At 41.6% G+C, this 13,643-nt stretch overlaps 2 protein-coding genes across 3 annotated transcripts; one reads left to right on the top strand and one right to left on the bottom strand.

The window, feature by feature from the left end:
- The first annotated feature begins 464 nt into the window (after window positions 1-464).
- On the top strand, window positions 465-5,748 carry LOC127601996 (D-amino-acid oxidase-like). The gene is made up of 10 exons (XM_052067788.1): window positions 465-684; window positions 766-880; window positions 1,401-1,477; window positions 1,670-1,735; window positions 2,350-2,404; window positions 2,823-2,927; window positions 3,002-3,078; window positions 3,452-3,569; window positions 4,678-4,776; window positions 4,857-5,748. The coding sequence occupies exons 1-10, from the start codon at window positions 491-493 to the stop codon at window positions 4,980-4,982; spliced, it is 1,032 nt and encodes a 343-aa protein (XP_051923748.1). The 5' UTR covers window positions 465-490; the 3' UTR covers window positions 4,983-5,748.
- On the bottom strand, window positions 5,232-13,582 carry svopa (SV2 related protein a). Of its 2 annotated transcripts, XM_052067776.1 has the most exons (16): window positions 13,385-13,580; window positions 11,835-11,998; window positions 11,643-11,728; window positions 11,445-11,543; window positions 10,554-10,625; window positions 9,867-9,991; window positions 9,721-9,784; window positions 9,520-9,645; window positions 9,055-9,183; window positions 8,884-8,957; window positions 8,693-8,769; window positions 7,399-7,503; window positions 7,127-7,238; window positions 6,932-7,013; window positions 6,716-6,805; window positions 5,232-6,641 (listed from the first exon to the last, which is right to left on the bottom strand). In XM_052067776.1, exons 1-16 carry the CDS (start codon window positions 13,417-13,419, stop codon window positions 6,426-6,428), a joined length of 1,656 nt encoding a protein of 551 aa, XP_051923736.1. In that variant the 5' UTR covers window positions 13,420-13,580; the 3' UTR covers window positions 5,232-6,425. The 2 variants fall into 2 exon arrangements, with proteins under 2 accessions (XP_051923736.1, XP_051923735.1); XM_052067775.1 differs by having other exon boundaries at window positions 6,716-7,013; window positions 13,385-13,582.
- Window positions 13,583-13,643: the final 61 nt, after the last annotated feature.

Below are 13,643 nucleotides of genomic sequence, written 5' to 3'. Positions count from 1 at the left end.
AACATGCAAACTCCACGCAGGACGGAGCCCAGAATCGAACTCTGACCTCTGCACTTTGAGGCGGACATGCTAATCAGTCACCCACCTTTGACATAGTTTATAAGTGAAATGAGGGCAGCGCGGTGTAAAAGAGTCATCCACGCCTGCCTCACTGTCATGACAAGTTCAAATCACAGCTCAGCCTCTCCTATGTGGCGTTTGAACAGGACAGTATGTTCTTCTCATCCATTACAATAGCATGTCATGGCAAAATATGAATGTGACTCCGGGTGGGTATTTATGGACACTGGATGTGCCCTGTGATTGAGTGGCAGTCCAGTCTAGGGTGTACCCCGCCTCAAGCTCAAAGTCCGCTGGGATAGGCCCCCATGACCAAAATGGGAACACACGCTATTGTGGCCGACTTAAATCTGTACCACTTGAATTACACTTAGGGATTCCACTGTAACTGTGTAATGGATAAGCTATCTCTTGTTCTCTTATTTCAGATATGCGTGTGGCCGTAATAGGTGCTGGAGTGATCGGTCTCTCGACAGCGCAGAGCATTTATGAGCGGTACCACTCCATTGTCACCCCACTGATCATTGAGGTGTATGCAGACCGCTTCACCCCATTGACCACCAGTGATGGAGCGGCAGGCTTATGGCAGCCTTACTTGAATGACAAGGGCAATGTTCAGGAGAGGTGTGTGTGTGTAATCTTTTTGACTCTTATTCCTCTTGAAAATGTTGTTTCAATTCTGCATGCCCCCTACCTTACCTTCAGGGAATGGTGTAAACAGACCTTTGACTACTTGGTTGGCTGTCTCCGTTCACCAGAGTGTGTAAAAATGGGTCTCTTCCTCCAGTCCGGTTACAGCATTTGCACAAAACCAATGCCTGTGAGTAAAGTTTTGTATTTGACATTAGAAAAATAAACCAAAATTTGGTGGTAATATTAATTCAAGATAAAAAGATGAATATGGGCGGCAGGTTGATTTGTGCACTCCAAATTGGCTTTAGGTGTGATTGTGAGCATGAACCATTATTTGTATGTGTGTGTGTGCCCTGCAAATGGCTGGCAACCGGTTCAGGGTGTCCCCCGCCTATTGCCCGAAGACAGCTGGGATAGGCTCCAGCACCATCATGAGGATACGCGGATTCGAAAATGGATGGATGGATGGAAAATGAATGTACTTTTTAGTGTAACATTCTAATGGAATATCTAGTCACAGGCTGGTCTGATGATGTAACTTTGACAAATAATGTCAGCATCACTCATGAACTCATAAAACTGAGATTTTATGGTGACGTTTTAAACTGTATAACAGTTGCCAATCAGTTTATTCATAGGATGGTGCAATAGATAACGATCTGGCCTTAAAGTCAGTCTTTACCCAAGTGTTGTTTTTTTCTGCGCAGGAGCCAACGTTTAAAGACATCGTCCTGGGCTTCAGACAACTCACAGAGCGAGAGCTGAAAATGTTTCCTGGCTACAAGTAAAATTTGATAGGAGTTGCTGTATGACTATTTAAAAAAGCCAAAGGGTGCTAAAAGCACCGTCATAATTTGTTCCAGAACATTGGGCTTGTCCCAAAGAAATTGAAAAACATTTGTACTACAGTACTGATTGAGTTAATTTATAACACACCTGTCTCTTGTAAATGCCCAATATCTTTTTTTTTTTTTAGTCATGGGTGGTTCAACACTACAGTCATGCTCGAAGGTAAAACATACCTGCCTTGGCTGATGGACTGGTGAGTTATTGCACAAAAGGGCACAAATAAAGTCTCTGTGTTTTCATGAACTTCAGTTCATATCCCTTGCTTAGTGTCTTAAGCCATAAACCACTTTGAGCTGCACACTTTTTTTTAACATACAATTTGACATGTCGTGATTTGGTCAGCTACTAAAATCATGACCATATCCATTACTGTACTGTATTCCATTACATTTGAACTTTGATTCACCCTTGTCCCTTTTATGGGCCAGTAGGTCTGAATCATCAAAAAATTGAATAAATATAAACACTTTACAGTAGATAAGGCACTCAAAGAAATCCATTGTCCATTGTTAAGGAGTGACTGCTTTCCACACTTTAATTGATGAAAGCTGAGATTAGAAAGCAGTAAAGATGTAAACATTTACATATTGCATGTATTTTTCTTTTAAGAATGATTTAGCCCAGCAAGTTGTATACGAGTTAACACTGTAAAAGTAATTTACATACTCCAGACAGTAACCCATACAATACATCTGTACATACCCTACAAAATAGGATATTTGGCCCAAATGCTTTGCGTAACAGGAAAAAAAAGCATCAAGGTCAGCATATGCTCTGTTATGAATAGTACATCTGGTGTCTTCTCAGGTTGGCAAAACGGGGTGTGAAATTTTATCACAGAAAAATTGGCTCCTTTGCAGAGGTGAGCTTTGCACCAGATTCTTCACACTATGGAGAACGTCCGATATAAAGTGAATTATTTCTGATGAATGAAGGACTGGACATCTTTTACCTGGAAATAACAAAAGAAAGTGGCACACAAAGATGTTGTGTGAAGAGATATACTGGGTGGCCAAAGGATTGTCACTTCTTTCCTGCTCAGGCCAAAACTCTTGCAGGTTCCAGGATATGAGTAGTTTTTAAAATGTAAAAAAAAAACAATACAAAAGTCATACTTTTAATCAGTATCTCTAACACAATTTCCTAGCCACTTGCTTGTGTAATTTCCAACAAGGAGACACCTCTTTGTCGGTAAAAAAAAAGTACAGTAGCTCTAAATTTGGCCATGGTACTGTATTTTTTTCCTCCTTTTAAAAAGTTTTGTCCTCCCCTATTTTTAGCTGTCTAAAAATGGTGCGGATGTGATAATAAACTGTACTGGGGTGAGATCCGGAGACCTCCAACCTGACCCTGAACTCAAACCAGCTCGGGGACAGATAATAAAGGTGAGGAGACTCACTATCTGGATCATTTGGGTGGAGGGGAAAAATGATTAATTCTTCATGTTCCTATTTTCTAGGTAGAAGCCCCATGGCTGAAACACTGGATTACGACCCACACCGGAGAGATCTCCAACTCACCATATATCATTCCAGGGTAGCACTTGTGATTTGAGACTGACAAATTCTCAGCAGTCCAAAGCCACTTTCACACTGCATTCCTGTTAACAATAAAGCTGGCATTTATTCGGCTGTCCCTTTGAGAGAGGACCCACCAACATGGCTTTTTACTGGAAATGTGCTTTCAGATATTGAGAAGGGAGATGGCATCATCTGCAATTAACCTTTGACATAACGAGATTGTGGACAGTGAGGCTTTCGTGGTTAAGTTTGACACTCTGGTTAGGGCATGCAATGTTTGATTTCAACCCCACACAAAAAAAGCTGTGAAAATGCCAGTATGAAAGAGGCTTTTAGTGATTTGAAGGAGCACTTTCATTTTGTTTTTTTCAACAAGTTTGTATCTGCAGGAGTCGTCTCGTAGCAGTCGGCGGAGTGTTCCAGTTGGGAAACTGGAATGAAAGCAATGATTCTGCCACCCATGAGCACATTTGGGAACAGGCTTGCCAGCTCGAGCCTAGCTTAAGGGTAAAGTATTATTACAATTCTTGTTATCTCAGTAAACATTCAGCTGGAAACTGTTGCACCCGGGCTGCAAGAAGGAGAGATACCGACGCTCGTTCCTACCGACTGCTGTCAAGCGGCTGAATAAAAATAACAACAACAATAATAATAATAATAATAATTAAATGATGTGAAAGACAATTGTAAATAGCACTGCGATTTATCCATTTTGTGTGTATATTGCACTTAATTTAACGGTGTTTGTTGTTTTTTTTCTTCTTTCTTCTTTCTACCTACATTCTTGCTGCTGGAGGCTGTAAATTTCCCCAGTGTGGGACAAATAAAGGATATCTTAATATTAAACATATACGAGGGGCAGTCAAAAAGTAACGAGCCCTGTTCATTTTATCTGACTTATAACTCATATTTTTTTCTTCCGAAATTTCAACAGTGTGTTGTTAAAATACTTATGTATAAACTGCTAAAAAATATTTGAATGTATCCACTTCCTGTCATCTATTTTAAAAATGAAGTCATCATGGGGGGCGGCCCGGTAGTCCAGTGGTTAGCACGTCGGCTTCACAGATTCCAGCTCCGGCCTCCCTGTGTGGAGTTTGCATGTTCTCCCCGGGCCTGCGTGGGTTTTCTCCGGGTGCTCCGGTTTCCTCCCACATTCCAAAAAACATGCCTGGCAGGCTGATTGGGCGCTCTAAATTGTCCCTCGGTGTGAGTGTGGGCGTGGATGGTTGTTCGTCTCTGTGTGCCCTGTGATTGGCTGGCAACCGATTCAAGGTGTCCCCCGCCTACTGCCCGAAGACGGCTGGGATAGGCTCCGGCACCCCCCGCAACCCTAGTGAGGATCAAGCGGTTTGGAAAATGGATGGATGGATGAAATCATCATTGGATGTCTGTCAGAAATAAAGAGCTGTGATTGAATTCCTTGTTTTAGAAGGGTTAGCACCAGTAAACATTTATTAAAAAAAAGTTTGGCAAAAAATATTTACGGCGATGCTGGACTTGGCTGCGGCACTGTTTCCTTCTTTTATCATTTTGCACTGGTAATTGGGTAATTTTGGTTTTATTCGTGCCCTTTGATTTGCATTATGTCTGTTGTTGTTTTCTCACCACACAGCATGCCAGGATAGTGGATGACTGGACCGGCCTCAGGCCAGCTCGAAGTAAAGTTAGACTGGAGAGAGAGACTATACTGTGTGGTACCACTGCCGTTGAGGTGATTCATCCAAAACATCTGATCGCAATTCCACATGTGAATTGGTCCTCAGTGTCCGAGTTACTGTGCTTGTCCTGTAGGTGATTCACAACTATGGCCACGGAGGTTTCGGAATTACCATTTGCAGAGGCTGTGCAGAGGAAGCAGCCAGGCTTTTTGGTCAGATTTGGGAAGAAAAGGGCAAGGCACCAAAAGCTCACCTGTGAATTTGTTATTAGCATTCGTGACTCAGTGGTGATCAAATCATAACCCGATAATGTCATTATCATTATAGTAAGGGGCAATCGTTATTCACGATTAAATAAGAAAATGGGACCCATGTTTAAAAAAAAATACATCATACGTAGTGAGACGGGGAGTTTACAAATCCCTGACATCAACAATGACACAAAATCATCTCTTTTACAAAGATTATTTACTTCCATGATGTGCATTTACCTTTTTGTGTTGACAAATTCAGTGTACATTAGATATTTATGCCTATTAGATTAATACTGTAACAACCAGCAGCATTGCTCACAGAATAAATGTAAAATTACACCATTCTCCATATCACCTCTTTCCAAAAAACAAACAAACCAGATTTGATGAATTATTCACAGAGGTATAAATTAAACCAAAGTACATGGCTGTCTTCAGTCTAAAGTAAACATTAAGTACATATTGTAGATGCAGTATGATGTTTAGAGTCAAATGAAATAGTCACATTTTAAGTATTTTCATCACAGTATTTTATTATTTTTAATCAGGCTGGTTAAGCTTTGTAGAATGTGATGAAACTATAAAACATTACTGTCCCATACTATCAATCTAATCATGTATTTTCTAGTACAATGCATGTTTTCTTGTTTCAGAAATGTCACAGACTACCCACACATAATGAACTCATTACTCTGATGAAAGTGTCACCAGATTTCACCTTTGTCATTCTCAAAAATTGATCATGGCATAAACGAATATTCCTACTGGAAATGTCTTGCCTTTAAAAAAATAAAAATAATAATACTAACAAATTGGTGTTCACATTTACACTTGGGCATCATCATTATGTTGTAAACAGAGTTGTTTATTTGGCTATTTTCTTTACTTTTCAGTGAATGAAAAAAAAAGAGATTATACACAACTGAATTAAATGTTTGTTTTACTTTATTTTCGGTCGTCATCTTAGCTTTAATGAGACACTAGAGTTGGCACACAGGCAGTGTGCTTTAGGCACAGCTGTGCCAGATGATTGAGGAAATTGTTAAATGTTTCCACGTGTCGCTTGGAAATGTGCTCACGTTCTCCTCGCGGCACCCCTGTTTGGGACTTAGACCATTGCTTGTTCCCCCTCTTTTCATCTGCCCATCGGAAAGCAGGTTTCAGACCTTTTTTTCCTCCATTTCTGAGACTCACAGACCCCACTTGCCTTCACCCTTTCTTCGGCCAGACCAGAATGCCATGCATTCCAGCCATTCTGTTGTACCTTTACAGTGGCAAAAGGGATGGCAATGGTGGATGAAGTCTCTTTTGTGCAGTGACATGACATTTTGTGAGGGCCTTCCTCTCTGAAGTCGCTTTTGCGCGTAGTCTGTAGATGGGACTTGCGGAAAGCTACTTCTGCTTTTTTTTGTCCTTTCACGATTCACTGTAATAATCTCAAACATTGCTCAGCCCTGGGAGCCGGAGCTGGAATGAGAGATTGGCCCCGTGTTTTGTGAGGAAGAGGCTCGGCCCGTCATCTCCTGGCCCCACTGACGCTGGCTGGATTCCTGCAGGCCTCGTCCCGTTGTCTCAATTGGCAGTGCGCAAGACGCGACAGCGGCAAGCAGGCAGCAACAGCAGTAAACCGAGAGAGCCAAATACACAGACGACTCCAACAACACCTGCAAGAGAAAGCCCAAGGGCCGCTTGGTATGTCCCTTTGTCACATCAAAGTGCCAAACTTTGCAGATGCTACCTGTGCAACAAAAGGTGTGATGAGTGCACCAACTCTCGCCATTCCACTGCTTGTTCCCAAGCCTAAAGCTCTGGTTGCAGTTGGATAGACCTGTAGAACATCAGAAAACACGGTGAATGTCCTACTACTTTTCTCTGTCTTTGACAGCCGTATTGGTTTTGTTGACATTGGACGAATCCTATTCATGGCACTGTCAATGTGAAGACTGGAGTTAACCTCTGGTGTATACACATAGGCAGCCTGGAATCCTCCTGCGATGAAAGCTCTGGCAATGAATATCAGCACTGTCATGGATGCTCTGTGACAAAAATGAGAAGCCATACTAGCTTTGTGACAAGGAGGCAATTTACTGGAAAAATCAAAGAAAGATAATCAATCAAAGAAAGATAATTCTCAAGTTTCTCCTTTTACCTCCCCACACAACCATAGAGTGGAATGATGCACAGAGAGAAGACAAGGAAACACAAGGCCATGGTCTTCCTTCTACCTAAGCGATCGATCGCCCACAAAGTCACCAACAACCCTGAGGAACATGAAGACGGAACCTCAATAAGTTTATGTAACAGAGTCAAGTTACAAAAACAAAACAGAATATTGATGGACAACTTTTAATAGCTTTCATGAAGCGATCTGGTAAAAGAATGATCCAGAAAAACATTCTTAAAGCTTTTTTGTTTTGGTACCTGGGAATTCCGCTAATGTTGTCCACAACAGGTCTTTGTAGTCATCACTGTTCAAATATTTACACTCCAAGCTGCATCTGAGTTCCATCTTATTACCACTGGACACTAGACAAAAATAAAGAACAACACATTTTTAGATTCGATCAGTTAATTACACTGGAGTGTCTGTGTTTTTACGCTTAAATATCCTCCCCCACAAAAAACAGCAAAACAACAACAACAAATAGATTTGTTCCTTTAGTATTTTCAGATTTGACGTTTCATTTCTAGTTCCACAGGCAACAGTTATTTTTTGATCCACCTGGCACGCACTTTACTGTATAGAAGGAGGGGGTGTTTCTGAATTGAGAAATAATGTTGGTGGTCCTCCATTTTTACCTATAACAGTTTCAAATCTTCAGGGGCAAGATGTGGGTTGTGTCTGTAGGGTTTTCTTTGTCTGTTCATTAAATGAGCATTCGTGTGAACATCAGAGGTCATTTCTCCTCTTCCTTTCTGCTTGTCCCGTCACAGTGCGTCACCCAAATTCGTCAAATGAATATTTATGTATTCAGCGTGTTACATATAGCTTCATACAGCTGTTCACTTATCTCATGAAATTATTTAATACTTCATTTATTGTAAATAACCCGGTAGTCCAGTGGTTAGCACGTCGGCTTCACAGTGCAGAGGTACCGGGTTCGATTCCAGCTCCGGCCTCCCTGTGTGGAGTTTGCATGTTCTCCCCGGGCCTGCGTGGGTTTTCTCCGGGTGCTCCGGTTTCCTCCCACATTCCAAAAATATGCATGGCAGGCTGATTGAACACTCTAAATTGTCCCTAGGTGTGAGTGTGAGCGTGGATGGTTGTTCGTCTATGTGTGCCCTGCGATTGGCTGGCAACCGATTCAGGGTGTCCCCCGCCTACTGCCCGAAGACAGCTGGGATAGGCTCCAGCACCCCCGCGACCCTAGTGAGGATCAAGCGGCTCGGAAAATGAATGAATGAATGAATGAATGAATGAATGAATTAAAAAATAGATGTTACATATGCATTTAACATTAGGATGTTATGATGATGTTAATTATAAAAAAAAAATGTTATCCAAATGAGAATTAATTATCCCATTAAAATAAACTCAACAAATGTCGTGGTTGGTGCTGGTCTAACTCCCTTCATTAAAATAATTAGGCCAACAGTATACGGTTGTTACACGAAGAGACCGCATTTGTCTCCATAAAGTAGTTGAGTGCAAGAAATAAAGAGTTTAAAATCTTTAATTTAAACAAAACAAACAAAAACTAAAGCAGTGACTCACTTCCACATGCACCTCCCTCCTGAAAGAGCTCTGTGGTGAGCAACACAAGGCCGTAATATGAGAAGGCATTTGCAAACCTAAGGACAAGAGAGACAACAATCTGAAGATTATGCTAAATGTGCCCATTAAGTACTACTCATAACAGAATGTTTTTTTAGATGAGAAAAGCAATAAATGTTTCTTCAACTTACCAAATAAACCACAAAAGAACTGTTGTCCAGCGGAAGTGCGACGAGAACAAGTCACGAATCTTCCCACGATCCTCCTGATGAAAAAACAGAAATCAGGAGTCTTACAACACTCATAAATCAAAAAGCATAAAAATAGCTGAATTATATTTGGGTCTGCAGAACCGGATTTACTTGTTTAGCTGCAATAAGTTTTCCCAGCGGCATGGGTACACCATTCTCCATGGCAATCCGCTTCAACGTCGCCAGAGCTTTTTCTTGATTTCCCGTCAACACATCGTATCGTGCACTCTCAGGTAGCCACTGCCACCCAAGGGAAAAGACTCATCAGTTTACTCAGCTTCTTAGTGAACATTCACAATTTTAAGAAGACACGTTGGGCCCTATTTTGGGAGACAGGCGCAAGTGAGCTCGGCGTCAAAAACTGCCACATCTTGATATTCATTCAATATTCGGGGGCAAGTCTAGTTTACTGTGTTTGAAATTTGGCAGACCGCGCGAAGCCTTGTGAAATGTTCTGGCGGACAGAGATTTTATACTACACACGTCCCCCCCAACAATTTTATCTAATTAAAAAGTCTGTTTTTCAAACTGCGTCTCCTTTAAAGAACATCGAATTACTCCTGACTTTGTACTCACAAAACATAGGATGGCAAATATGAAAAGGGGGATGGTAGAGAGGCCGAGGAGCCAACGCCAGCCCAGAGAAGGCATCACTAGAATAGCAAGAAGGACCTCAAACACTGTGCCCAGTGCCCAGAATATCTATAAGGCAAAAGCAGTGAACACAGAATAAAACAGCCGCGGCCACCAGGCTAGGCAGATATTGACAGTACAAACCTCAATTAGCAATATACAAGTTGCTCTGGACTTCATGGGAAGGAATTCAGCATACAATGTAACCCTGACGATGAGAAACCAAGCACCGTTAATTCAAAGTCTTGCTCTGGCTGGTTGTTCAAAAGAAGTGGATGAGAGATACACACGACTGCGGCGCTCCACCGATGCCAAAGCCCACCAGAGCGCGGAGGAAGAGGATCCAAGCATAGATCGGTGCAAAAGCACTCATCAGACCATAGAACATCGTCCACAACACACTCATCGTCAGACCCTTCGTGTCAAAACACAAACATATGTTATGGTATATCAGTATTTTGGGAAATAATGAAAGTTGGAATAAATCTTGAACATGACAGGGCAGTGAAAAGAAACCTTTGGTCTCAGCTACCATCAAATGAGCTAGACATCGATACAAATCAATACGGTTCTAGCGTTGGCATATAATGGAGGAAGAGAAACCTTTAAAACTTCTGGAGCACTGAGACCATATCTGAGAGCTTTCTGTTGCTTTACAAGAACTGCAGTGAGCTGTTGCACTTGTTGAGGACAATCATAATTTTGCTCACATGACATCCGAAATGAGGCAGTTCTCCTTCACTTGAAAGTCTTACACATAATATCCTCCAGAATACATTTTAAAATATACATGTATTATACAAATTGTAATTTGGGTGCCTTGCTCAGGGGCACTTGGACAGTTGCCATGAACCAGAAGTGGTAGGATCCCTTTCTCAACCAGCTGCAAATTATTTTTGTCTGCAATCTCTAGACTTGAATGCACAAAGTATTTTTCACTGACTATTAGCGATTTACGTGACAGAAAACATACTCACTGTCTTTCGTCCGTACTTGTCAGATATGTTTCCCCAAAGCGAGGAGCTGATCATCATCCCAATAAACACCGCCTGTGTTAATTGACAAGAAGTGTCAGAGAATGTGGGGACGTCACTATAATATATTTCTTTTACAATAAAACAAAACCTCCAAACTCCTGCACACATACACATAGTGGATCCAAAGCAATAAACCGCACTCTTAATACGCTACTATATTCATACTAAAGAAGCATGATGTTACAAGCCCTATTTTATACTTTGTAGGGAAAGCTTGTGAAGGGCTCTTTTCTGTCCCAGCACGACGTTGTCTGAATATGCAAACCATTGAACCAGGTGCCCTTAGTGCATGTTGGGATGTGTTTGGTGTGGAAGAATTTGACCTCAGTCAGGCCTTTTGGGATGAACTAGAACAGAGATGGTGAGCCGACAGATGCTACCTCAAGCGCAACAACGGTGACCTTTGACATTACGGTAATCACAAATGTTCTTCTGGATGAATGGATGAGAATTTCCACAGAAACACTCCAGGATACTCTTGAAGACACTTGTCAAACTCCAGTCTTTGAGGACCACTATCCTGCAACTTTTAGATGTTTCCTTCCTCCAATACAACTGATTTAAATGATCAGAATCATTATCTGGCTTCTGCAGACTTTGCTGATGAGATGATTATTGAAAGAGAAGGAGGGGAACATCTAAAACATGTCTTCAATGAATCTATGAATTATACATTCCACTTTTAGAATTGAACTGTTGAAATAAATTCACTTTTCTATTATATCGTCACTTATTTTTGAATGAATAAAAATAGAGTTGCACATGCATAAAAAGGATTGTTAGGCACAGGAGCTAACAGAGCAATAATTACTGATATGGCAGCATATTTACCGATGTGAGAAGTGCCACCTCCAGACTTGGTAGTCTCCATTCACAGTGAAGCTGTGGAGCTAAGATGCTTAGAATCATCATCTCCATTGCGTCTGCCATCTAAACAAAATAATCAGGAGTTTGCGAACAAAATCAAACAAAGTATAACAATCTATATAGATATATTATAGAGAGAATGTGTAGCACAGAAGTCCTCACCCAGGACAGACCAGTGAGGATGGAGAGCTTCCACTGGAAGGTCCCAAAGCCGATGGCTTCAACAGCATCCTCGACCATGAATGTGTCTAAAAAGTCAGTTAAATAGCTTGTGAATGCGAAGAGAGAACACAACGCGTCTGATCGTGCTTATAAAAGTGCACAGATAAAAAACGATGACATTACGCTGCCTACCATCAGTTGGGTTGGCAAACTCCCGAGGGACCGGAGCTCCATCTGCGAGGGCTACAGACTCCATCTCTTTCGGCTGTGCCGCCCGCACCGCTGCAAATGGCTCTTGACTTTCGCCATCATCCTCTGAGCGTGCGCTCTCCCCCGTGTGACGGAAGCGGACGACACTAGGAATGAAATATCGAATGTGCAAATCCCTCACGAATCCATTCACAAATAAAATGGCAATATGCCGATTCCAAGTTAGTTCTGAAAATGGGCTCTCTATGCAACACCTTTTCACGCTGAGGTTTGGATCTGGCCTGATTCAGCTGCGTATGTGCTGGCTGGAGGATACAATTATACGACAAGACCAAGGCAGAGATGGAAGGTGCAATTTTCTCCTACATGCTGATAATGACCAGTTGACAGAGTGCCAGCGATATCTTTTCACTGTAACTACAGTACACAACATTCAGTTCTACATGCTGCACATTAACTTGTGAGATATTGTGTGAGGGTTCTCCACGTACTCCGGCTTCCTAACACATTTCTAAAACATGCTTGAGCAATTCATTGATTAATTCCATCCATCCAGACAGACAGCAATAACAGAAAAGGTGCATGAAGACAGAAAAATAACCACCTGGGCCCTAACTAATTTTTTTTTGAATGTGGGAGGAAACCGGACTACCTGGAGAAAACACCACGCAGGCACTAGGAGAACATGCTAACTCCACACAGGAAGGCCAGAGTCGGACTCGAACTCTGCACTTCTCCACTGAGAAGCGGACCTGCTTATCAGTTGGCATGGTGGCCGCTTCATTGTTAAAACATTGTTAATAATTACCGTGTGAGAAATCATTCAAATGATCAGTGTCTTCATATAAATAAATATCGCTGACTTACAATAAAAACATGATACTCAAAGGTAATTTGAGCAAATTTGTTATTTCAGAAGTGTATATCAAATGGGTAGCAATTTGCATTAATCAATATCAAGAGGATATTTTGTTATTCTCCAAAAGGTTGATGATGCTTGCTGTTTACTAGGTCTTGTGAATATGGTCATGTAAACTAATTGCCAAATAACAGAGGCATATTTGTTGTCTTTTTTTCATTTTATGTTTCACTGCATACATGTGTGTATAATGCATTACAGGGAGTGGTGAACTCCTTTACATATATTGCTTGACTACGACCCAGTCTTTTGTGTTTTTCCAAGTGCCACTGGCGACAAGACTGAGATTAAGTACTGTACTGAATTGAGTAGCGGCTGTTTAAGGGAGAGAGGTCATCGTTGTCTAATTCAGAGCAAACCGGTCTCCTATAGACAAACGACACGCAAATGCGACGACACGGCTTTCGGGAGCTATATGATTTTGACGATTTCATCCAGCACTATCTCCAGGTCGTCTTAGTATGTTGACATCGGTGTGCATCACATGACGCTGGCGCCTTGATACAACGTGAGCTATTTTTTCTGTGTAGCGATCTGGCCGTACAAACAAGTTACACACAAGAGTGATTCAATCCCAAGAAAATGACTAATTGCACAAGGCGGTTTTACTCACGGTAGCTGTCTCAGCTGGAATAGATCATCGTCCATTTTGGTGTTTATTTTCCGACGCTCCGTATTGCCTCATCGCCGTTTACTTGATCACGACGAGTTGCGATTTCAGCACTGTGGAGAGCGACCCACAGACGGCCAATGAGAAGCCACGATACACAGAAAGGACAGACGAGATGAGTTTAAATGACAAGGTCGATTACAATAAATTCCTGAATATATATTTGTTTATTTTTTCAGGTAGCATGTTTTTTATGTAATAG

Source organism: Hippocampus zosterae, chromosome 6, assembly GCF_025434085.1.
Source record: "Hippocampus zosterae strain Florida chromosome 6, ASM2543408v3, whole genome shotgun sequence".
Classification (NCBI taxonomy): Eukaryota; Metazoa; Chordata; class Actinopteri; order Syngnathiformes; family Syngnathidae; genus Hippocampus; species Hippocampus zosterae.
Note: the sequence above shows the minus strand (reverse complement) of the source record. Positions and strands in the feature narration are given on the sequence as shown.

Excerpts from the sequence above, each read along its gene's own strand:
- svopa (XM_052067775.1), bottom strand. The coding sequence starts at position 13,419 with ATGGACGATGATCTATTCCAGCTGAGACAGCTACC. Across the intron at positions 9,992-10,553 it reads ACAAGTACGGACGAAAGACA|GGTCTGACGATGAGTGTGTT; the intron begins GTGAGTATGTTT and ends TTTGACACGAAG. Across the intron at positions 9,184-9,519 it reads TATTTGCCATCCTATGTTTT|TGGCTACCTGAGAGTGCACG; the intron begins GTGAGTACAAAG and ends CTTGGGTGGCAG.
- LOC127601996 (XM_052067788.1), top strand. The coding sequence starts at position 491 with ATGCGTGTGGCCGTAATAGGTGCTGGAGTGATCGGTCTCTCGACAGCG. Across the intron at positions 3,079-3,451 it reads TCACCATATATCATTCCAGG|GAGTCGTCTCGTAGCAGTCG; the intron begins GTAGCACTTGTG and ends TTGTATCTGCAG. Across the intron at positions 4,777-4,856 it reads GTGGTACCACTGCCGTTGAG|GTGATTCACAACTATGGCCA; the intron begins GTGATTCATCCA and ends CTTGTCCTGTAG.